Source organism: Solea solea, chromosome 9, assembly GCF_958295425.1.
Source record: "Solea solea chromosome 9, fSolSol10.1, whole genome shotgun sequence".
NCBI classification, from domain to species: domain Eukaryota; kingdom Metazoa; phylum Chordata; class Actinopteri; order Pleuronectiformes; family Soleidae; genus Solea; species Solea solea.
The window spans coordinates 28,472,550-28,497,417 of NC_081142.1; the positions used below are offsets into that span (position 1 = coordinate 28,472,550).

Here is a 24,868-nt window from a genome sequence, read left to right on the forward strand (position 1 = left end):
ATTTTCATATAGACGTGTTCAGGGCCGGACTGTCATCAATCCTTGCAAGTTTGGTTCAGATCGGACCAGGATTGGCAAAGTTGTAACAGTTTGTTTTTTTAGAATTTTCTACCACCACCAGGAGGCGCTGTTTTCAAAATGTACCGTTTCAGCAACATAGTCGTCTTCAGCAACTAACCAGCATCAACTATAGCAAGTTTGGTTGGGATCAGACCTTCCATCGCCAAGTTATAAGAGTTTCATTGTCTGTTATGAAAAATTATTATTATCTCCAATTTTGGCGCCCCCTATCTCGTACGCCATACAATATTTTAAAAAGCTTTTGATAACTTTTGATGCTCAACTCGTCCACATTGATCTCACCAAGTTTGAAGGTGATCGCACAAAAGCTCTAGGAGGAGATAATTGAAATACAAGCTGTCATATTGTCTGCTGTCACCAGGGGGCGCTGTTTTCGAAATTTAATATTTTCATATGCACGTCTTTAGGGCCGGACTATCATCAATCCTAGCAAGTTTGGTTCAGATCGGACCAGGATTCGCGAAGTTGTAGCAGTTTGATTTTTTGTCCCAAAAATCCGACTTTGCGTCGTTGCCATGGCAACACCGTTAAACGATTTGTCGTCATATTGATCACGCATCATCTACCATCTGTTTTGACTGTTGTCAGCAATTTTGAGTGCGGTACGATTATCTGTGTAAAAGTTATTCCCGAAATCATAAAAAAACTATTTTTTGGTGTATTTTCTTTCACCACAAGGAGGCACTGTTTTCAAACTTCTCCGTTTTTTCATAGACGTCTTCAGCCATGGCCCATCATCAATGGTAGCAAGTTTGGTTCATATCGGACCTTCCATCGCAAAGTTATAAGAGTTTTGTTTTTCTGATGCGAAACATCAGAATCATCACGAACTTTGCCGCCCCCTATCTCGTGCGCCGTGCGACATTTGAAAAAACATTTGATACCGTGAGCTCCTCAACTGGTCCACAGGGACCTCAACAAGTTTGAAGGTGATCGCACGAAAACTCTAGGAGGAGTTAGTTCAAATACCATTGCTGCGAATTCGCCAAAATCGCCCAAAAATCGCCAATCAACCCAAGATGGCGGATTTCCTGTAGGTTTCACGGGAAAGTCGTCATCGACTTTTTTGACCGTCCCCACCTAATGAACGTGTGTACCAAGTTTCGTTCACATACGTTAAACCCGACATGAGTTGACCTAATAGAAGTTTTTTGCGTGACTTTTTAGCCCCTCCCACTTCCAATTTTCCACGCATTTTCCCCGAACGACTTTCAGACGTAAATTTACACCAGGATTGATGCGGTCACAAAAATCTGTGAGTTTTGGGGTATGGGAAAGGCCTCAAAAATGCGATTTACTTTTAGGAATAATAATAATAATAATAACTAGTACCGCGCGCGGTTCTGAACGGGTTCGAGCCGACCCACGCGGGTCGCCGTGTGCCACGGCTCCCCGCGTGCCTCGCGCTCTCACCCGTTCATTCACCGCGCGCGGTACTAGTTATTTTCAGTACTAGTTATTTTCAGCGGCGTCCCCGCGCATGTCGTTCCAAATTTCGAGGGGGATCGGGCAACGTATGGCAAAGTTATAGCGCACTTCCTGTTTAAAATGGCAGACTTCCTGTTCGGTCAAGTGCGTGTCCGTAAACGTGTTCAGGGAACTTCCCTTGTCTTACATATCAAGTTCTGTTCAAATCGGACAATCTTAGAACTTACTTCCTGTTTCGGTCATTCCACTTCCTGTTGGGAGGTCATCTTTTGCCGACATGCTCAGGACAGGTCCCTGGTGTCACATATAAGGTTTCGTGCAAATCGGACAACGTACGGAAAAGTTAGAGGGCACTTCCTGTTTAAAATGGCCAACTTCCTGTTCGTCTCTGGAAACATGTTCAGGGAAGGTCCTGTAACTCACATATCTAGTTTTGTGTCAATCGGACAATGTAAGACTTTACTTCCTGTTTCGGGCGTTCCACTTCCTGTAGGGAGGTGACCTTTTACGGACATGCTCAGGACAGGTCCCTGGTGTCACATATAAGGTTTTGTGCAGATCGGACAATGTACGGCAAAGTTAGAGGGCACTTCCTGTTTAAAATGGCCGACTTCCTGTTCGGTCAACGGCGTCTCCGTAAACATGTTCAGGGAAGGTCCAGTAACTCACATATCTAGTTTCGTGTCAATCGGACAATGTAGGACTTTACTTCCTGTTTCGGGCGTTCCACTTCCTGTAGGGAGGTGACCTTTTACGGACATGTTGAGGAAGGGTCTGGGGTCCCACATACTAAGTTTCAAGTGGATACAACAATCCCTGTTGGAGCAGCATCAAAAACTATAAATGTAATTCTGTCTGCTGTCACCAGGGGGCGCTGTATTTGAAAATGAATATTTTCATATAGACGTGTTCAGGGCCGGACTGTCATCAATCCTTGCAAGTTTGGTTCAGATCGGACCAGGATTGGCAAAGTTGTAACAGTTTGTTTTTTTAGAATTTTCTACCACCACCAGGAGGCGCTGTTTTCAAAATGTACCGTTTCAGCTATACAGTCGTCTTCAGCAACTAACCATCATCAACTATAGCAAGTTTGGTTGGGATCAGACCTTCCATCGCGAAGTTATAAGAGTTTCATTGTCTGTTATGAAAAATTATTATTATCTCCAATTTTGGCGCCCCCTATCTCGTACGCCATACAATATTTTAAAAAGCTTTTGATAACTTTTGATGCTCAACTCGTCCACATTGATCTCACCAAGTTTGAAGGTGATCGCACAAAAGCTCTAGGAGGAGATAATTGAAATACAAGCTGTCATATTGTCTGCTGTCACCAGGGGGCGCTGTTTTCGAAATTGGATATTTTCATATAGACGTCTTTAGGGCCGGACTGTCATCAATCCTAGCAAGTTTGGTTCAGATCGGACCAGGATTCGCGAAGTTGTAGCAGTTTGATTTTTTGTCCCAAAAATCCGACTTTGCCTCGTTGCCATGGCAACACCGTTAAACGATTTGTCGTCATATTGATCACGCATCATCTACCATGTGTCTTGACTGTTGTCACCAATTTTGAGTGCGGTACGATTATCTGTGTAAAAGTTATTCCCGAAATCGTAAAAAAACTTTTTTTTTGTGTATTTTCTTTCACCACAAGAAGGCGCTGTTTTCAAACTTCACCGTTTTTTCGTAGACGTCTTCAGCCATGGCCCATCATCAATGGTAGCAAGTTTGGTTCGGATCGGACCTTCCATCGCAAAGTTATAAGAGTTTTGTTTTTCTGATGCGAAACATCAGAATCATCACGAACTTTGCCGCCCCCTATCTCGTGCGCCATGCGACATTTGAAAAAACTTTTGATACCGTAAGCTCCTCAACTGGTCCACAGGGACCTCACCAAGTTTGAAGGTGATCGCACGAAAACTCTAGGAGGAGTTAGTTCAAATACCATTGCTGCGAATTCGCCAAAATCGCCAAAAAATGGCCAATCGACCCAAGATGGCGGATTTCCTGTTGGGTTTGGATCATGGTCATAATGTAATTTTTTCTTCATCCTGACCCACTACACATGTGTACCGAATTTCGTGCATGTGCGATATTTGTGTTGGTCATGGTGAATTTGGACAGGTGGCGCCGCACTTATTGGCCCCTCCCACATTCAATTTTCGATGCACATTCCCCGAACCTTTTTCAGACGTAAATTTACACCAGGATTGATGCGGTCACAAAAATTGGTGAGTTTTGGGGTATGGGAAAGGCCTCAAAAAGGCAATTCATTTGGGGGAATAATAAGAATAATAATAATAATAATAATAATAATAACTAGTACCGCGCGCGGTTCTGAACGGGTTCGAGCCGACCCACGCGGGTCGCCGTGTGCCACGGCTCCCCGCGTGCCTCGCGCTCTCACCCGTTCATTCACCGCGCGCGGTACTAGTTATTTTCAGTACTAGTTATTTTCAGCGGCGTCCCCGCGCATGTCGTTCCAAATTTCGTGGGGGATCGGGCAACGTATGGCAAAGTTATAGGGCACTTCCTGTTTAAAATGGCTGACTTCCTGTTCGGTCAAATGCGTGTCCGTAAACTTGTTCAGGGAAGTTCCCTTGTCTTACATATCAAGTTTTGTTCAGATCGGACAATCTTAGAGTTTACTTCCTGTTTCGGGCATTCCACTTCCTGTTGGGAGGTCATCTTTTGCAGACATGCTCAGGACAGGTCCCTGGTGTCACATATAAGCTTTCGTGCAAATCGGACAACGTACGGCAAAGTTAGAGGGCACTTCCTGTTTAAAATGGCCAACTTCCTGTTTGTCTCTGGAAACATGTTCAGGGACAGTCCCGTAACTCACATATCTAGTTTCGTGTCAATCGGACAATGTAAGACTTTACTTCCTGTTTCGGGCGTTCCACTTCCTGTAGGGAAGTGACCTTTTACGGACATGCTCAGGACAGGTCCCTGGTGTCACATATAAGGTTTTGTGCAGATCGGACAACGTACGGCAAAGTTAGAAGGCACTTCCTGTTTAAAATGGCAACTTCCTGTTCGGTCAACGGCGTCTCCGTAAACATATTCAGGGAAGGTCACGTAACTCACATATAAGGTTTTGTGCAAATCGGACAATGTACGGCAAAGTTAGAGGGCACTTCCTGTTTAAAATGGCCAACTTCCTGTTCGTCTCCCTAAACGTGTTCAGGGAAGTTCCCTTGTCTTACATATCAAGTTTTATTCAGATCGGACAATGTAAGACTTTACTTCCTGTTTCGGGCGTTCCACTTCCTGTAGGGAGGTGACCTTTTACGGACATGCTCAGGACAGGTCCCTGGTGTCACATATAAGGTTTTGTGCAGATCGGACAACGTACGGCAAAGTTAGAGGGCACTTCCTGTTTAAAATGGCCGACTTCCTGTTCGGTCAACGGCGTCTCCGTAAACATGTTCAGGGAAGGTCCAGTAACTCACATATCTAGTTTCGTGTCAATCGGACAATGTAAGACTTTACTTCCTGTTTTGGGCCTTCCACTTCCTGTAGGGAGGTGACCTTTTACGGACATGTTGAGGAAGGGTCTGGGGTCCCACATACTAAGTTTCAAGTGGATACAACAATCCCTGTTGGAGCAGCATTAAAAACTATAAATGTAATTCTGTCTGCTGTCACCAGGGGGCGCTGTATTTGAAAATGAATATTTTCATATAGACGTGTTCAGGACAGGACTGTCATCAATCCTTGCAAGTTTGGTTCAGATCGGACCAGGATTGGCAAAGTTGTAACAGTTTCTTTTTTTAGAATTTTCTACCACCACCAGGAGGCGCTGTTTTGAAAATGTACCGTTTCAGCAACATAGTCGTCTTCAGCAACTAACCATCATCAACTATAGCAAGTTTGGTTGGGATCAGATCTTCCATCGCAAAGTTATAAGAGTTTCATTGTCTGTTGTGAAAAATTATTATTATCTCCAATTTTGGCGCCCCCTATCTCGTATGCCATACAATATTTTAAAAAGCTTTTGATAACTTTTGATGCTCAACTCGTCCACATTGATCTCACCAAGTTTGAAGGTGATCGCACAAAAGCTCTAGGAGGAGATAATTGAAATACAAGCTGTCATATTGTCTGCTGTCACCAGGGGGCGCTGTTTTCGAAATTGAATATTTTGATATAGACGTCTTTAGGGCCGAACTATCATCAATCCTAGCCAGTTTGGTTCAGATCGGACCAGGATTCGCGAAGTTGTAGCAGTTTGATTTTTTGTCCCAAAAATCCGACTTTGCGTCGTTGCCATGGCAACACCGTTAAACGATTTGTCGTCATATTGATCACGCATCATCTACCATGTGTTTTGACTGTTGTCACCAATTTTGAGTGCGGTACGATTATCTGTGTAAAAGTTATTCCCGAAATCGTAAAAAAACTTTTTTTTTGTGTATTTTCTTTCACCACAAGGAGGCGCTGTTTTCAAACTTCACCGTTTTTTCATAGACGTCTTCAGCCATGGCCCATCATCAATCATAGCAAGTTTGGTTTGGATCGGACCTTCCATCGCAAAGTTATAAGAGTTTTGTTTTTCTGATGCGAAACATCAGAATCATCGCGAACTTTGCCGCCCCCTATCTCGTGCGCCATGCGACATTTGAAAAAACTTTTGATACCGTGAGCTCCTCAACTGGTCCACAGGGACCTCACCAAGTTTGAAGGTGATCGCACGAAAACTCTAGGAGGAGTTAGTTCAAATACCATTGCTGCGAATTCGCCAAAATCGCCCAAAAATCGCCAATCAACCCAAGATGGCGGATTTCCTGTAGGTTTCACGGGAAAGTCGTCATCGACTTTTTTGACCGTCCCCACCTAATGAACGTGTGTACCAAGTTTCGTTCACGTACGTTAAACCCGACATGAGTTGACCTAATAGAAGTTTTTTGCGTGACTTTTTAGCCCCTCCCACCTCCAATTTTCCACGCATTTTCCCCGAACGACTTTCAGACGTAAATTTACACCAGGATTGATGCGGTCACAAAAATCTGTGAGTTTTGGGGTATGGGAAAGGCCTCAAAAATGCGATTTACTTTTAGGAATAATAATAATAATAATAATAATAATCTTTTGCATTTCAATAGGGTTCTTGCAACCTTGTTGCTCGAACCCTAATAATCCTTCCAGTTTCAATAGGGTTCTTGCAACCTTGTTGCTCGAACCCTAATAATAATAATAATCTTTTGCATTTCAATAGGGTTCTTGCAACCTTGTTGCTCGAACCCTAATAATAATAATAATAATCCTTCCAGTTTCAATAGGTTTCTTGCAACCTTGTTGCTCGAACCCTAAAAAACCAAAACACATACAGCCAGCACATTATATAGTGTATAATGTATTTATACATGTCGATTCACTGAACAGATGTCCCAGAAAGACCACTCGCACAGATTAAGTCAAGGAGGCCGGAGTCGGAGGGGAGTGGCAAAGTATGGAGTGCATTTAGGTCCCAGTTTGTGGTCTATCCTTCCTGAAGTATTCTATGAAAGGGCCCCAAATCTTCTTAAACTTATCTTGGGAGCTAGACATAGAAAACCGAACTTCTTCAAGGTATAAACAAGAAACCATATCATTTAGCCACCTCTTGAAGCAGGGAGGGGAAGTTGACTTCCAATTCTTTAGGATGACCCGTTGTGCAATGACCATACCAAACATACCAGTCAGGAACCACTTGTCTATTATATTAAACAGCACTGTACAAACTAAAAATGTCAACCCAGAACCTTGTGAGCTTAGAGCAGGACCAGAAAAGATGCCCAAGTGTTCCATCTGCTGATTTGCATTTGTGGGGGAGACAGAAGGAAAAATTCTGGTCTGGTCTTGGATAGTGTAACCTATGAAATACCTTAAACTGAATGAGCTGAGGTCGAGCATTAATAGAGCATGCTTTTATCCTATTTAACCCTTTTGCCCATAGCTCATCAGAGATTACTTCACCGGAGTCCTTGATCCACTCCTCTTTAATATGGAGAGAGGGGGTTGCCATAACGAAGAGGTTAACAAACCGAGAGATCAAATGTTTAGAGGTGGGAGGTTTGGTCACAATATTATAAAAGTCATGTTGTATGGGGGTCGCATCTAGGTGGTAAAAAGATTGCTTGACAAAATTCCTAATTTGTAGATAACGAAAAAATTGATTAGTAGGGAGTTTGAATTTAGCCGGAAGCTGGGCAAAAGATGCAAAATGATTATCAATGTAGAGATCCCTGATAGTAGTTAAACCTTTATCTGACCAGTTCTTAAAGACCACATCCATCAAACCAGGCTTAAAACAGGGGTTCTGAGATATGGGGTCATGAATTGACATTTCTTGGAGGCACAAAACTCCCCTGATTTACTTAAAAATTGTACTTGAGTTACAGAGTAAGAGATTATTACGTAGCGATTTAATCTTAATATCAGGTTTTGAGAATAGAATGGCTGACAGGGAGGCACCAGTGAGGGATACAGCATTGCTAAACTCAATCTCAGGCCATCTTGGGCCAGGCCCGTCCTCTTCTGCATCCCCAGCCCTGGACTGATTCCAGAAAACCCATGTTCTAGCATTACAGGCCCAGTAGTAATGCCGAAAGACAGGCAGGCCTAAACCACCCTCCTCAGTGGGCTTCTGTAAGTGGGAGTTTGAAATACGGGGAGGCTTGGAGGCCCAGACGAAGGACATCATAATAAGTCTAATGTCTTAAAAAATGGAAGAAGACTTAGACTTAGACTTAGACTTCCTTTTATTGTCATTGCACAGAAAACACAGCAGTGAAAACTGGCAACGAAATTACGTTGCTTGGCAAGCAGATAAAAGACCAACACATAGCATTGAATTGAGGTAGATTATTGTGTACTGTGATTAGTAAGATAAATAAATAAGTGTTTTTGTATATAAATATATATAAAAGTAGTGCAAAAAAACAACAAAAACAGGAATGAAATCTGTAAGCAGCAGAACAAATAACAGTTAAATATTGCACAGATCGTGTCGGGGGGGGGGGTTATTTGGAATTTAGTAGTCTGATGGCCAGCGGAAAGTAACTATTTTTTAAGTCTGTTTGTTCTGCAGCGGATGCTGCGGAACCTCCTGCCAGACGCCATGGTGGGGGTGGGTGTGATCAGTGAGGATCTGGTGAGCCCTTGTTAGGCAGCGCTTGTGTGCAATGTCCTGGATGGGTGGGAGTGGAGTCCCAATGATCTTCTCCGCTGATCTCACCACTCTCTGCAGAGACTTCCAGTCGGAGGCCTTGCAGCTCCCAGACCAGACGGAGATGCCACTGGTCAGCAGGCTCTCGATGGTCCCTCTGTAGAAGGTGGAGAGGATGGGAGGGGGGAGAGACACCCCTCTCATCCGTCGCAGGAAGTGTAGGCGCTGCTGGGCTTTCTTCACCAGGGAGGTGGTGTGAAGTGTCCAGCTGAGGTTGTCTGTGATGTGAACTCCCAGGAACTTGGTACTGCTGACGACCTCCACCGCTGTGCCATTGATGAGAAGTGGTGTATGGCTGGGACGGGATCTTCTGAAGTCGACGATGATCTCTTTTGTCTTGTCAACATTCAGGAGCAGGTTGTTCACCCTGCACCAGTCCACCAGATGTCGCACATCCTCTCTGTAGGCCAGTTCGTTGTTGTCCTGAATGAGGCCCACAACTGTTGTGTCGTCCGCATATTTTAGGATGTGGTTGGTGTTGTACCTGGGACGATAGTCGTGGGTCATCAGGGTGAACAACAGGGGACTCAGGACGCAGCCCTGTGGGGAACCGGTGCTCAGGGAAATGACACTTGAGGTATTGTTACCCACACTGACAGACTGGGTTCTGTCGGTGAGGAAGTCCAGCAGCCAGTTGCACAGGGGGGTGTTGAGGCCCAGTGGGCCCAGTTTGTGTACCAGGTCCTGGGGGATAATCGTGTTGAATGCTGAGCTGAAGTCCAGAAACAGCATCCGCACGCGGGTGTTCTTTTCCTCCAGGTGCTCCAGGCTCAGATGGAGAGCAGTGGAGATGGCGTCCTCAGTGGAGCGGTTAGGTTGGTACGCAAACTGGAGCGGGTCGTATGATGGAGGCAGTATGGAAATGATGTGGTCCTTAACCACCCGCTCGAAGCACTTCATGATGGTCGTTGTTAGTGCAACAGGGCGAAAGCCATTAAGGCATGTGATGGTTGGTCTCTTGGGCACTGGGATGATCGTGGCAGACTTAAAGCACGGGGGGGACAACGGCCTGGATCAGTGACGAATTGAAGATGTCTGTGAGCATGCATGCCAGCTGGTCTGCGCACTCCTTGATCAGCCGTCCTGGGATGTTATCAGGGCCAGATGCTTTCCGTGCGTTAACTTTTCTCTTTTTCTGGTTTCGAGCCTGAGTGCCTGTTCAGCGAGGTGGGGGGTGGCTTTCCTCGCGGGGGTGTTGTTCAGAGCTTCAAATCTCCCAAAGAAGTTGTTGAGCTCATTGAGGAAGCTGATGTCGTCTCGGCAGGGTGGGGGTGTGGCTTTGTAGTCTGTGACGGTCTTGATTCCCTGCCACAGTTGTCTGGAGTTGCTGGGGTCATGGAAGAAACCTTGGACCTTCTGGCTGTGGGCACGTTTTGCTGCCTAGATGGCCCGGTTCAGATTGGCCCTCGCTGTTCTGAGTGCCTCCGCTTCACCGGATTTGAAGGCAGCATTACGCTCCCTCAGTCTTGTGCGCACCTCCTTAGTCATCCAAGGTTTCTGGTTGACCCGTTTGACTATTTTCTATTGTGTCTTTTCTACTGTGACCTCCTCCATGCACCACTGAATGTAGCCGGTCACAGATGCAGCATACTCCTCCACATCTGTATGTTGACTGTCTGTTGCAGCCTCTCTGAACATGTCCCAGTCAGTGCATTCAAAACAGTTCTGCAGTGCAGACATAGATCCCTCAGGCCACACTCTCACCTTCTTCATAGCAGGTGAATTCCCTGGGCAGGTAGAAGGGTCTGCATCTCACAATCACAAACTCAATGTCCACAGAGCAATGGCTGGAGACCAGGGTAGCGTTGTTACACCAGCTGTTATTAGTGTAGATGCAAATTCCACCCCCTCGGGTTTTACCTGTGAGAACATGACTCCTGTCGGCTCTGAATGTTGTTAGCCCGTCCAGGCTAATGGCTGCTTCAGGGACAGATGAGTTTAGCCACGTCTCAGTGAAAATGAGGATGCAGCAGTTTTTTGTTTCCCTTTTGGTGGTTAAGTCCAACTTCAGATAGTCCAGTTGGCTTTCCAGGGAGCATACGTTGGCGAGCAGGATGGAGGGAAGCGGCGATCGGAAAGGGTTAGCTTTTAGCTTAGCTGTAAGTCCGCTGCGACAACCACGCTTCTGTTTCCTACCGCACCGCCTTCAGTGTCTCCGTGGGCGGACTGCGCTGGTGGGAGACTCCGCAGCTTTGTAGGATGCTGGGTCCGACTGGTGTAGCAGACCAAGGCTTTGTAGTGTGCTCTGCGTCTCTAAATGTACGTAGTCAGAAAGACTGAATTTGCGTAAACTAAGCATGACCTGACAGTCATATACCGTTTGTGAGCTGTTCCACTGAGCAGACTTATTAAGCGATGTATTGGCTATATTACCGGGAGCCGAAGCAGCCACTGCCGTACAGGGCGCCGCCATCTTGCCATCTTGCCATCTTGCCAAGTGAGGAAGATGGGCACATTCTGGAATAGATAAGTAAATTTAGGTAGCACGACCATTTTAACAGTGTTGACACAGCCAATCAATGAAAGGGGGAGAAGTGATCATGGGTAACTCTGAAGGGCAGATTGAGGAGAAAACTGGAGTCAAGACCGTTAGACAGAGGCATAAAAACATATTTCTTCCAATTTATAGTAAACCCAGAGAAACGCCCAAAGCCGTCTATCAGGTTAAGAAGGGGTGTAAGGGATGTTTTTACATCAGAAAGAGTCAGAATAACATCATCTGCGTACAGACCAATGGTACACTCGGATGTGCCGCGCCTTATACCAGAGATTTAGGGGTTGGCTCTAATGGCTATGGCTAGCGGCTCAAGAGCTAATGCAAAAAGCATAGGAGAGAGGCAGCAGCGGGAATGAGGGGGATCTATCGTGGTTGGTTAGAACAGAAGATTGAGGACCAGCATAAAGCATATTTAATATATTCATACATTTTGACCCAAAACCAAATTTATCAAGTGCAGCGAACATGTATCGCCACTCTACCTGGTCAAAAGCCTGCTGGGCATCTAGTGAGATCACAGCAGATTTGGGCAATTTAGTTGAATACATTAAATAGTTAAGCAGACTTAGGGGACGATACGAGGAAACACTTTGTCCTTTTTTAAGAGGACACAGATATGGGCATTGTAGAGGGTATGAGGGAAGGTGCCATTCCTCACTGAGCAAGTGACCATCCGACGCAAGAGGGGGGTGATAACGTCAATGTGTGTCTTGTAAAATTCTATCCCAAATCCATCTGGACCACATGCTTTGCCGCTGGAAAAAGAACAAATACCATTTCTAATCTCCTAAATCTCCTAAATTCAGAGTCCAATTCTCATCTTGCAGACTCAGAAAGGACTGGAATGTTCAAAGTATGAAGAAAATTGGCAATGTCTGTATCCATTGCAGTAGATCTTGAAGTATATAGCTTGCTGTAAAAACTAAAAAATCTGTCATTGATCTGCTTGTGACCAGTTAAGAGCTGACCAGTGGACGAGGAAATTTTATGTATTGCCCTATCAGACATGACGCCATTCAGTTGCCTAGCAAGCAATTTATTGGCTTTTTCACCCAGCTCGAAGTGCTTCTGCTTTAGTCTACGAATATAGTTCCCAACCTGCTCGCCCAGAATATGGTTGTATTCATATTTCACTTTCAGAATAGAGCCAAGAGTGTCTTCAGAACCTGTGTTTCGATAGTCCTCCTCCAGTTCAGCTAGTTCAGCCTCAATGTCAGCGCGACACCTGCACCTAGCCCTTTTGCAGGACGACTGATACGGGATGATGTGTCCTCTAATCATGACTTTAAACGACTCCCACAAAGTAGAATCTACGACAGCACCATTGTCATTAATGAGCAGAAAATCTGCAATCTTGGTTGATACGTAGCCACTGAACGTGTCATCTAAATATATAGAGGAATTAAATTTCCAGCTATATTGAGGGGCGTAAAGTTTAAAGTCAATCACCAACGAGAGGGGTGCATGTTCCGAAATTAAGATACTATGGTAAGTTGAATTTATTACATTCGAAATAAGTCTAGAGTCAACCATCATATAATCAGTTCTTGTGAAACTGCCATGCACGGGGGAGAAAAAAGAAAATGTCCTTTCTAAGGGATGCTGGTGCCTCCAAATGTCAACCAGGTCCAGACATTTGGTAAGGTTATTGAGTACAGAGACAGATTTCAATAATGGGGCCACGGACAAAGAGGACCTATCCAATAGCGGATGAAATTAAAATTAAAGTCTAAAAGGCAAAATAACAATTAAAGTCGCCGCCAATAATTAAAATGGTATGAAATGGTATCATCAAAATGGTATGAAATGTGTCCTTGGACACATTTCAACACGCGATGTTGAATTCCCTGCGCTTATGACTGCAGCATGCGCATTTCACCGCGAATGTTACCACCCACCAGTAAGTTTACTTGGAGAGCTCCACCTTAGCTCCACCTTAGCTCCACCTTGTCCCTATAAAATGCGAGAGTGCAGGCGAGGGAGGAAGAGCGGTATTATGTCAACGTGGAGGGACAAGTGTGCTGTTGGTGGCTGCACAGTGGAGCACAGTGTTTTACACAAACTTCCAGCCTCAGAGGATTTTATATATGAAGCTAATGTGCCGGATAAAGTCAGCAAACGTGTGTTTGTGTGTTCGCACCACTTCACATCAGACTGCGGCCAGCGGTCGCCGTATTTAGTCAGCGACCGTATTTCACCGACGTACAAACACACACATTTTTAAGAAAAGGTCAAATAGAGCTCATAACTGACCATTCTGACACGTCCTAATTAAAAATATTTGTTGACTCAGTCTGATACAGTCACATACAGCGGCAGTTTATGCAGCGATCAGTGGTGCTGTCCCTAAGTGTTTTTAACTGATTTACAGTTGGTCAGTGTTCGGCTTGATCCTTGTGTCGGACGTCTCTTCCTGTGACGACACTCTCGCTGCCATGTTGATATTATCAGAGAACTAGTGGAGGGAGGGGGAGAGGAATGGAGAGGAATGGAGCGGAGGGAACAGGAGCTGAGTAAGTGAGCGCTGTTACAAGGACAAATCAGAAACCCCCTGGAAGAAGTGGGTGTGTGTTTGCCTGTGTCTCATTTGCATCTAAAGGGACCATGCACGAAAACCGAGCGTTCTGAAAGGGGCGGTTTTGGCAGGGTTATTGAACTGCTATGGTGCTTCATCGTTATGGTATTTTGACCAAAGCATGTCACAGACATGTTCATTAGGACACCAGGGAACTATTTTAACTTGGAGAAATAGGGTATAATATGTCTCCTTTAAATCTGCTATACGAAAGAAAATTACCATTTTCAAATAAATCATCTATAATTCTAATACCTTTTCTTGACCACTGAGCCCAATAGATAGTCTATCTATCTATCTTTATTTTTGGATTATGCCATATGGGTGCATATTTTTGAGTATACTGACAAATTTTACATCTCTTATGTACCTCCTGCCAAACCATTTTCGAATGCTCTAAAATAGGGTTGATCATTTTGTTCTTCTCATGTTGACTATTTGTGCCTCAATGGGTTTAAAGGGGAAGTGAGTTCCCGCTCAATCAGGACCCAGTCCAGACCAGCACCAATTTCATCCCAATGTTTTGTAAGCTTGGACATCTCAAAGACAACACTATAATATTTTATGTTCGGTAGTGACAGACCCCCTCTCTTCTTAGACTCACATAATTTATCGATACGAATTCGAGGTTTTTTCCCCATCCCAAAGAAATTGTTTTATCATTTTGTCATATCTCGTTAATTGCTGTTTTGAAATGCATGTGGGTATCATCCCAGTTAAGTAATTTATTTGTGGTGCTACAACCATTTTTATTGTATTTACTTTACCCCATAAAGTCAGACGTAGTTTACTCCAGTTGTCCAAATTAACTTGAATTTTATCCAATAGTCTTTCCATGTTAGTTTCCCGTATGTCTAGATCTAATTCTATACCCAAATATTTCATCCCTTTTGGTAACCACTTGAAATTAAAGGCAGATTGCTGACTGCATGAACATGTTTGAGACACTGGCATAGCTTCTGATTTGTGCCAATTAATACAATAACCAGGGACCTTAGAATATTTTTCAATAAATTCTAGTAAGACGGACACAGAACTGGTCGGATCTCGACTCAGTACCAAAATATCGTCAGCATAAAGAAATAATTTGTGTTCCCTGCCGCCTCCAATGACTCCCTTAATTCTTGACTCCGCTCTAATCAATGCAGCCAATGGTTCTAAGAAAATTGTGAACAATAGTGGGCTTAAGCTGCACCCCTGTCTAGTTGACCTGGTAATACTGAAAAACTGAGATATTATTCTGTTAGTAAAGACAGCAGCTTTAGGGTTTGAGTATAAGACTCTTATCCATCTGCAAAAACTATCCCCAAACCCACATTTTGAGAGAGTAGCAAATAAAAAAACCTTCTTCATCATATTGTTCAGCTACATGCTTCTCTAATTTACCTATTTCCTCTTCTAATTGTTGTACTTTTTTCTTATTGTCCTTTTTCTTCCATGAGCTATAAGCTATACATTTCCTCCTGATAAACGCCTTGAGTGCATCCCAAACAGTAGCTAATCTTTCTGTTGTTCCTCTGTTAATGTCTAAAAATACCTTAATATCCCCACCAAGTTTTTCAGTAAATTGTTCATCCTGTAATAGACCTGTATTTACTCTCCATCTTCCAACTTTACCTTTATCAGAACGCAAATCTATATGTAATTCAACAGGTGCATGATCTGTTATTGCTATAACTCCTATATTGCAGTCTATCACCAAATCAACAAGTGAGCTAGCAACCAGAAAAGGATCTATTCGTGAATAAGAATGAGAATAAAATGTGTATTCCCATTCTTTCTGATTTATGAGTCTCTAGATATCCATCAAGCTCAGTTCTTCCCGTAGAATATCTAATGTACCTATTCTGATTTTGCTGTGATCCATATGATCATCTAATGTTTGATTAAAATCTCCCCCTAAGATAATCTGACCATCTACATTTTCTAGTATTTTATTGACCTCATGAAAAAAGGATGTGTTTTCTTTGTTTGGAGCATATAATATGCAAAGTACCATTTTAACTCCATTAATAAGTGCTTCCACAACTAAAATTCGTCCATGAGAGTCTTTAAATTGATTTGACACAGCAAAATTCAACTTTTTGTTGACAAAGATAACAACCCCACAGCTCTTGCTTGATACTGAATTATGAAAAACATGGCCAACCCAATCCCGTTTCATTTTTTATAGCTTCATCTTGGTCTCTGAAGTGCGTCTCCTGAATATATGCAATATCTGTGCCTTTAGATTTAAGATAGGTGAGTATTTTTTTACGTTTAATTGGTGTACTGCAGCCATTAATATTCCATGTTACTATATTGATATGTCCACTACCCATTGCTTCCAAAGAGTATATACAGTGAGTTAAATGCGCAGCTAAGACTATCACGGTCAACATCTACATGGATGTTGAAATCCCCTACAATTATGATTTGATCTGTCTTAAGCACTAACTCAGATAAGAACTCAGAGAACTCTGATAGGAACTCTGAATAAGGTGCAGGTGGACGATAAACTGTGACTATCATAATTGGTTTCTGTGATTTCCAACTAGGATGAGATAGATTAAGAATAAGGCTTTCAAACCATGAATATCCTGGTTTGGGCTTGGGATTGATTAATAATCTAGTATTAAAAATGGCTGCTACACCTCCTCCTCGGCCTGAGCTTCTAGGAATATGGGTATTAGCATGAGTGGGTGGAGTTGACTCATTTAGACTAACGTAATCTTCTTCATGTAACCAAGTTTCAGTTACACAGAATAAATCAATACAATTGTCAGAAATTAGATCATTTATTAAAACATATTTTGAGGAGAGAGACCTTATATTTAATAGTCCACATTTAAAAGTGCTATTATTGGACTCTATTTTATTGTTGGTATTAATCTTTATTAAGTTAGAATGTCTAACTCCTCTTCTGTTTGTTATTGATTTATTTACTTTAGTTTTTACTTTAGTAGGTCGAGGGACAGACACAGTCTCTATGGGGTTTTTAATTGGTGACTGCTCGAAAAGAAGCACAGAGAAGCATGAAAGACTGCAACTCTGTGTCCTGGTCTCAGTTCTGGATTGTCATGGGTTTCTAATAAAATGTCCTAAGCTGCTAGATAAGAGAGCTGCTCCATCCAAAGTAGGATGGACGCCGTCTCTCCTCATGAGACCAGGTTTCCCCCAGAAGTTTTGCCAGTTATCTAAAAACCCAATGTTGTTTTCTGGACACCACCTCGACAGCCAGCGATTGAATGACGACATGCGGCTATACATGTCATCACTGGTCACATTGGGCAAAGGACCAGAGAAGATTACATTGTCAGACATAGATTGTGCATACCTACACACAGACTCAACATTAACTTTAGTGACCTCCGATTGGCGTAATCGGGTGTCATTACTGCCGACGTGAATAATAACTTTACTGAATTTACGATTATCTATAGCCAGCAGTTTCAGATAAGACTCTATGTCGCCCGCTCTGGCCCGGGAAAACACCTGACTGTGGTCGCTGGCATCGCTATTTTCACATTCCTCAGGATGGAGTCATAAAATTAAGGAGATGGCACGGAGCCCTCGGAAAACACGTCTACTCCGTCACTGCACACGAGCCCCCCCTCCCAGAGCTTTGTGGGTTTTAAATGTGTCCTGAAGCTCCACACATGGAGCTAAGTACACCTGCGGGAAGAGTCACTCACCCTGTGTGGGTTGGGCTAATCCAAAATAGTGAAAACAAGGGGGGGTGTTCTCTGAAGACACGCTGTTACCTACCCATTAGCACTTGGTACTTTCCTCCTGATGAAATTAACCATAGACTGTATGAAATTAACATGGCAAAAAATCCAATATTCTTATGTTGAAGGTTAAAATTGATGCAACCATCAGTTTTTCTCATGCTATTGTTCTCTGTTTAAGTAATATCACTTGATCAAGCCTATTCTAACATTTCACACTACAAAATAAGTCATTAAAGTGTGTATGATTCGTGCTGATATCGTATCGGTATCGGCCAATACTCAAGGCTGCAATATCGGTATCGTATCGGAAGTGAAAAGGTTGTATCGGACATCCCTAACGTCTGGAGCTCTCTCTCTCTGTATAAACATATATATATATATATATATATATATGTGTGTGTAACCGGTGTAGTCTTTCGGCCTGTGTTGTGAAGAATTCACTGTACAATGAATATCTTTTGGAGGTAGTCTCAGTTTATTAAAAACTCCCATCATCGTGAAACGCAGGGAAATGTGCCCTCTATAAAATAAACATATACAGCGTTTCAAATTTAGCATGATAATCTCCATATAAGCATAATGACAATGCTAAACAATACAGAAATCACACAAGCGCACATCACGTACCTCTCCCACAGTATGCAGCAGCAGAAGGGGAGAGGTGAGGGCCAGTCACACCCTTAAATACAATAAATAAAAATAAATATGGGCACCCCAAAAGTGAACGTGGGGGACGGAAAATCACAAAGGTTCCACATGACAACTAAACCTCCCGTGTCAGGGTAAAATCTAAAAACAAAAACTTAACATACATTTTGTATAATTATAACATAAAAAGGCAATATAAAATAAATATCAGGTGTTTAATAAATTGCAGTACCTAACAAATATGCTGTAGTAACTGACCTTGTTGCATATATATGTATATATGTGTGTATATGTATGTGTGTGTGTGTGTATATATATGTACAGTTGTGTGCAAAGGTGTTTGCAGTGTTCCTGATTTCTTATTTTTTAGCATGTTTGTCACACTTAAATGTTTCAGATTATCAAACAAATTTAAATATTAGACAAAGACAACACAAGTAAACACAATGTGTTTTTTTAAATGAAGGTTTTTATTATTAAGGAAGGGAAAAAAATCTAAACCTACATGGCCCTGTGTGAAAAAGTAATTGCCCCCCTTGTAAAATCATCAGGTCACTGTGGTTAGTCACTACTTGCCACACCCAGGCCTGATTACTGCCAGACCTATTGAATCAAGAGACGACTTAAATAGCACCTGTCAGACAAAATGAAGTCGGCCAAAAGATCCCAAAAAAGGAGGACATCATGCAGCGATCTTAAGCAGTTCAGGAACAAAAGAGAAACAAAGTAATTGACATCCATCGGTCTGGAAAAGGTTACAAAGACCTTTCTAAAGCATTGGGACTCCAGAGAACCACGGTGAGGGCCATTATTCACAAATGGAGAAAACATGGAACAGTGGGCAACCTTCCCATGAGTGGCCAGCCGACAAGAATTACCCCAATAGCGCAGCAATGACTCATCTAAGAGGTCAAAAAAGGCCTCACTCAGTGTTCAATGACTCCACCATAAGAAAGAGACTGGGCAAATGAAAACCACTGTTGGGCAAAAAGAACATTAAGGCTCGTCTCAATTTTGCCAAAAAACATCTTGATGATCCCCAAGACTTTTGGGAAAATCCTCTGTGGACCGACGAGACAAAAGTTGAAGTTTTGGAAGGTGTGTGTCCCACTACATCTGGCGTAAAAGTAACACCACATTTCAGAAAAAGAACATCATACCAACAGTCAAATATGGTGGTGGTAGTGTGATGGTGTGGGGCTGTTTTGTTGCTTCAGGACCTGGAAGACTTGCTGTGATAAATGGAACCATGAATTCTGCTGTCTACCAAAACATCCTGTAGGAGAATGTGCGCCATCTGTTCATGACCTCAGGCTGAAGTGAACTTGGGGTCTGCAGGAGGACAATGATCCGAAGCACACCAGCAAGTCCACTTCTGAATGGCTAAAGAAAAACAAAGTGAAGACTTTGGAGTGGCCTAGTCAAAGTCCTGACCTGAATGCTATTGAGATGCTGTGGCATGACCATAAAAAGGTGGTTCATGCCCGAAAACCCTCTAATGTGGCTGAATTACAACAATTCTGCAAAGACAGCGTTTGTAAAAGACTCTTGCAAGTTATCGCAAACGTTGCTGCAAACGGCAACCCAACCAGTTATTAGGTTTAGGGGGCAAACACTTTTTCACACAGGGCCATGTAGGTTTAGATTTTTTTCCCTCCCTTAATAATAAAAACCTTCATTTAAAAAACGCATTGTGTTTACTTGTGTTGTCTTTGACTAATATTTAAATTTGTTTGATGATCTGAAACATTTAAGTGTGACAAACATGCTAAAAAATAAGAAATCAGGACACACAACTGTATATGTGTGTATATGTGTATAAATACTGTATATGTATATATGTATATATATATGTGTATATGTATGTGGTGGTATGAAGAGATTGCAATGATGTTTGTTCTTCCTCCTCAGACATAAAGCCAGAAAACCTTCTCATCAGCTCTGACGACATCCTCAAGTTATGTGACTTTGGTGAGAAAACCTTCTATCATGTGCTTTTAGAAAAGAGAAGAAAAAAAACTGCTGCTGTGTTTGTCGTCTCTTGTCTCCTTTAATGAAACGTGTTTGAAAACAAGATACTAATCAAGCTTTGATTCAATCTGGTGGTGCCACAACAAAACAGGGACGGCTGACATCATGTGGCGAGAGACGGAAACGTGTCAGGAAAAGACCTCCTCTGTGAAGGTTTACGTCTCACACTGTGGCACACTGCACCCTTAACCCTCAGGTGTCATTATGGACATTTTTGTCCATGGGGGCAGATTATTCCTCTCGATGTGGCCGTGTTTGTGCATGTGGCCCAATATTTTGTCAGAAAGAGTAAAAATCTTAATTCAATTTTTAATTTTTTACCGTAATCTACAATCTTCCAAAAACTGCTATAAAAATAGTACAGATTTATATTTTTTAAATTTTTTGATCAACTTCAGTCCTGATTCAAATACTGTATACAATACAATCAATGTCAGTTTGAATACATGATGCCAATAGTTTTTATGAAAATCACACAAAAACATATAACAAAGGTAGTTTCTGAGCAGGGCAGCAGTTGTTTACGAGATGTATGCAGAAAAAAGCTGAAAAAAAATATTAATCTGTAAAGGTTTTGGAGCACTTCTTTGTAGAAGTGGACATTTTTGTCCTTAATGACTTAAGAGTGTAGTAAATTAAAGTGAAACACTCATTCTAATCTCATTCATCACTTAAAGAGCAGGTACTACAATGAAAGTGATGTCACAGTAAAACAATGTGTTCTGCACACTCAGGACTTCAACAAGTCACAACATGATACCTGCTGTAGTACTAGACTAGTGTTGGTATTCATAGGACTGGTGGTAATAGTATTAGTAGTAGTAAAGGTAGTTGTGGTTGTTGCATTATTAGTAGTTAAAGTAGGTAGGGTAGTTGCAATAGTAGTAGTAGTAGTAGTAGTGTCGGTGGTAGTTGTAGTATTAGTAGTTAAGATAGTGGTGGTAGTTGTAGTATTTTTAGTAGTAACAGTAGTGTTAGTTGTAATAGTAGATGTGATGTGATAGTGATAGTTGTAGTAGTAGATGTGATGGTGAGAGTGGTAGTTGTAGTAGTTGGTATTGTAAAATATCTATATTTTGCTTCTATACAAACTGAAATAAAACTCTCATATAGAGTTGAAACAGTAAACGGCTCCTGTCAGGGAACTGTACGATGTGAAAACTACGAGAAATGTGAACAAATGAAGACAATGAGGAGCAAGTCGAGAACACGGACGGCTCGTTCACATAGCCGAAAGGCATCATGGGGGCTAACACTACTGCGCATGTTCATGCTCTACACAACCTGGAAATAAACGCGGAAGTCAGAAACTTTTTTATGTGCTGGGTGAGCAACGGAACCAGAGGGGCGGAGCTACATCCAGTTCTTATTATAGATCCATGGGTCAGTGACTACTAAACATAATGAAGACAACACAGCAACCCAGCTGAGGCACTCGTTGGACAAAAGGGCGGGACGTGTGTGTGTGTGTGTGTGCTATGGATGCCTAAATGGTCTTTTTAAAGGGTCATTTCAGATATTTGAAGGGCGTTTATCATCATTATTATTATTATTAGCCTGGTGTGATGCACGTGTGATGTCATCTGTTCCTTTCTTCTTTCATGCTACGTCATCAATGTAATGAAGAACTTTGAAGTGTGGAGAACAGTGTCACAGTGGATTATTATCAGAAGATTCCACAGTCACAGGAGACACAAATCCTTTTGGAAACCAAAGATCCACAGACAAGATGAAGATTTCTCTGTTCTCCAGATTAGGTAAAAATAACTTGAAGGTGAAAACTGATTTGCCCACAGTCAGGACAGAGGAGAAGCTCCTCCTGTTCTACGCTGCAGCCATCTCCCATCTCTTCCACAAGACTGGAGCGAACAAGTGTCTCCAGGAGCAGGAGGCGGTCCTCCACGTCTCCCGCCTGGTGATGAGAATGAGAAGTTTCCCCGTCGCCAAGGGCTGGGTTCCTCACGTCAACTGTGCCAAGTCTCTGGCTAAACACATGCTGAAAGAGCTGGAGGAGAAATATCCCGACCTGCTGAAGTACATGCTGCTGGACAGCCACAGCGACGTGGAGGACATCATCGTCTCCTGTCTACACAAACACGCCAAGAGGCAGTTTGAGAAGAAGAGCTTTGACGCGGCGTACAGCAGCGTCCTCCTCCTCCTCGGATTCAACCTCGGTGTCCATTTAATCTGCCTCCTCGCCTTTTTCATAGTCATCTTGATTTAAAAGAAAAATAACTCTGAAATGTTAATCCACGTCTCCAGATCACAGGCAGACCAACAGGGGAGAAGTTCAATATTTCAGAACGTACAAACAGCATTTGTCGTTTTTTTAAGAAGAAGAAGAAGGACTTTGTTCTGGGATGAGGAGTTTTGGACTGCGTTGAAGATCTCGGCATATGCACCTCATATGAAGAGGGTCTAGGAGGGGGAAGGGGAGGAGCTGTGAGAGAAGAATTATGGGGGTTACTTCCTATCTTAATTCAAGAGCATATTATATTGATTTGAGAACATGATTTATTGATTTCACGTTCAGATTTGGTGCTCTGCTCGTGCTCAGACTGTGCTCACGCTCACTGATGTTGCTTCTCGTGCAGATTTCCTGCACCTGAAGGTGACGTGGTTTTCTCCTCCAGAACACTGACCATGTGGCTATTGTTATACTTTGTGCCCGCCCGTACGCGACGCTCCTTGAAGTACAGCGAACGCACCCGCCAAGAAGCAGGGATAATGTGATTGGTCAACACTAGCCGGCCTTCTGACAGCGTTGATGCACAAAAATCAGAGCAGAGATCCACGAGCACAAGAAGAAGAAGAGCTCGAGCTGGAGCGCAGGAAATCTGCACGAGCAGCAATATCAGTGAGCGTGAGAGCAGAGCACTAAATCTGAACGTGAAATCAATAAATCATGTTCTCAAATCAATATAATATGCTCTTGAGTTGCTCTCATGAGTATGAAGGAGAACTCTAAACTGTGAGACGAGACCGAGGAACTGGGATTAAGAACCTCAACAACTAAACTTTAAACTGCGATAAAGAAATTCCAACTGTGATGAAGAACTCAACACTGTGGCAAAGAAACTTCTGACTGTGACAAAGAACTTCAAACATTAAGAATTTGGAAGTGTGATCATGAACTTGGATCTGTGAGGTAGAATTAAGAATTTGAAACAGATTAAGAAGTTAAAACTGTGATGAACTTTAAACTTTGTTTAGAACGCCGAACCGTGGAGGGAACAGTGAACAGTCTGGTAGAAATCATTATTATTACAAGTAGAAAAAAGCTGAATGTTTTGTATTTCTGAAAGTTATGAGTTTTCAAAAAGGCCACTTTTTTTTCTGAAGACAACAAATAATAGGCAGTGTGAGCTTCGGCTTCAGTGCTGCAGGAACTATAGAAGAATATGAAGAATGAAAAGATTTTAGGCTAAATGACACAATAAATAAACATTCTGCTGCTTTACTCTGTGTCTTTATGCAAAGCTAAGCTAACAGCTTGTGTTAAAGCATATTCACTGTTTTTTATCTGTTGAAGGTAATCACACAATCCGTGGATAAATGATGAATTCTCTGTTTTTGAACCATGCCTCAGCTGTTGGGATGAGTGTAAATATGATTTCCAGGCTGAGACTTCACATTCCCACAGGACACATTTGTGTCCTCAGACACACAAGCACCAGCCTTTCTGTGACTCAGCGTCTTTGAAACTTTGAATCGTGTCCAGAGATGATGATGATGATGATGATGATGATGTGCCCAGCTGAAATGAATATCAGGCGACTCAGCATTTATCACACTTTTGTTGCCCCCTCTGTCTCTTCTTTGTCTTTTTCTCGCCAGGTTTTGCTCGTAATCTCTCAGAAGGAACCGATGCCAATTACACGGAGTACGTGGCCACCAGGTGGTACCGCTCTCCAGAGCTGCTGCTCGGGTACGTCCTCTCGTCACAGTGACAGCAGCCTCTAAAGGGATAGTTCATGCCTTTCATGCCACATGGTATCACATAGTTGGTGCTCATTGTGGTGTAGGCGCCTTTGTTTTACTTGGGGAGTCAAATGAAGTCTCAATTGGATTGTTCTTCCACATTAACAACAACAAAAAATCCTAAAACAATTCATAAAAATGTCATAAATCATAAAACTAAGCACAAGGAAGCAATTTATTAGCCATTTATTCACAAGCATATTCCTGTACTCTGCAAACAAAACAACAAAAGACTTGTGTAATAAAATCTACGTCAGTTTACATCTACCAACACGTTCACGTCTTCATCTCACAGGTTTGTAAAGCACTCGCTCTCCCACACCACAGAAGTGATTTTAACATCACACACACACACACACACAGGAGCTGCCTCCATCACCAAGTTCTAATGTCTGATTTCTGTGACTTCGGCGTTTGAAATCCTTTGTTCAGATTTACGTCAGTGACACAAAGTGACCACACGAGGCAGCAGTAGAGCAGCAGCTCCTGTGTGCTGTGATGGTCGAGTATGTGAGTTATGGACATTCACTTGTTTTTATGCTCAGAAATCTCCGAGCCGATCGAAATATCTCCTCGCTGTTTCAGACCAAAACCACACCCCCAGAACACAGACTGCGTTGTGATTGGCCAGGTACCTGGAAGTGACGTCATAAGCACGTCAGCTCTCAGAAGTGCAGCTCCCCCTGTGGAGGGTCTGGTGTTGA

At 42.7% G+C, this 24,868-nt stretch overlaps 1 protein-coding gene across 3 annotated transcripts in view; it reads left to right on the plus strand.

Moving 5' to 3' along the window:
• The window catches only part of LOC131465570 (cyclin-dependent kinase-like 5), an 83,430-nt gene that overhangs the window by 44,374 nt on the left and 14,188 nt on the right, over positions 1–24,868 (plus strand). For all 3 annotated transcript variants that reach the window (XM_058638367.1, XM_058638368.1, XM_058638369.1), the window contains 2 exons: positions 20,064–20,123; positions 24,021–24,111. In XM_058638367.1, the coding sequence (XP_058494350.1) occupies positions 20,064–20,123; positions 24,021–24,111 (151 nt within the window). The remainder of the gene's footprint in view (positions 1–20,063; positions 20,124–24,020; positions 24,112–24,868) is intronic.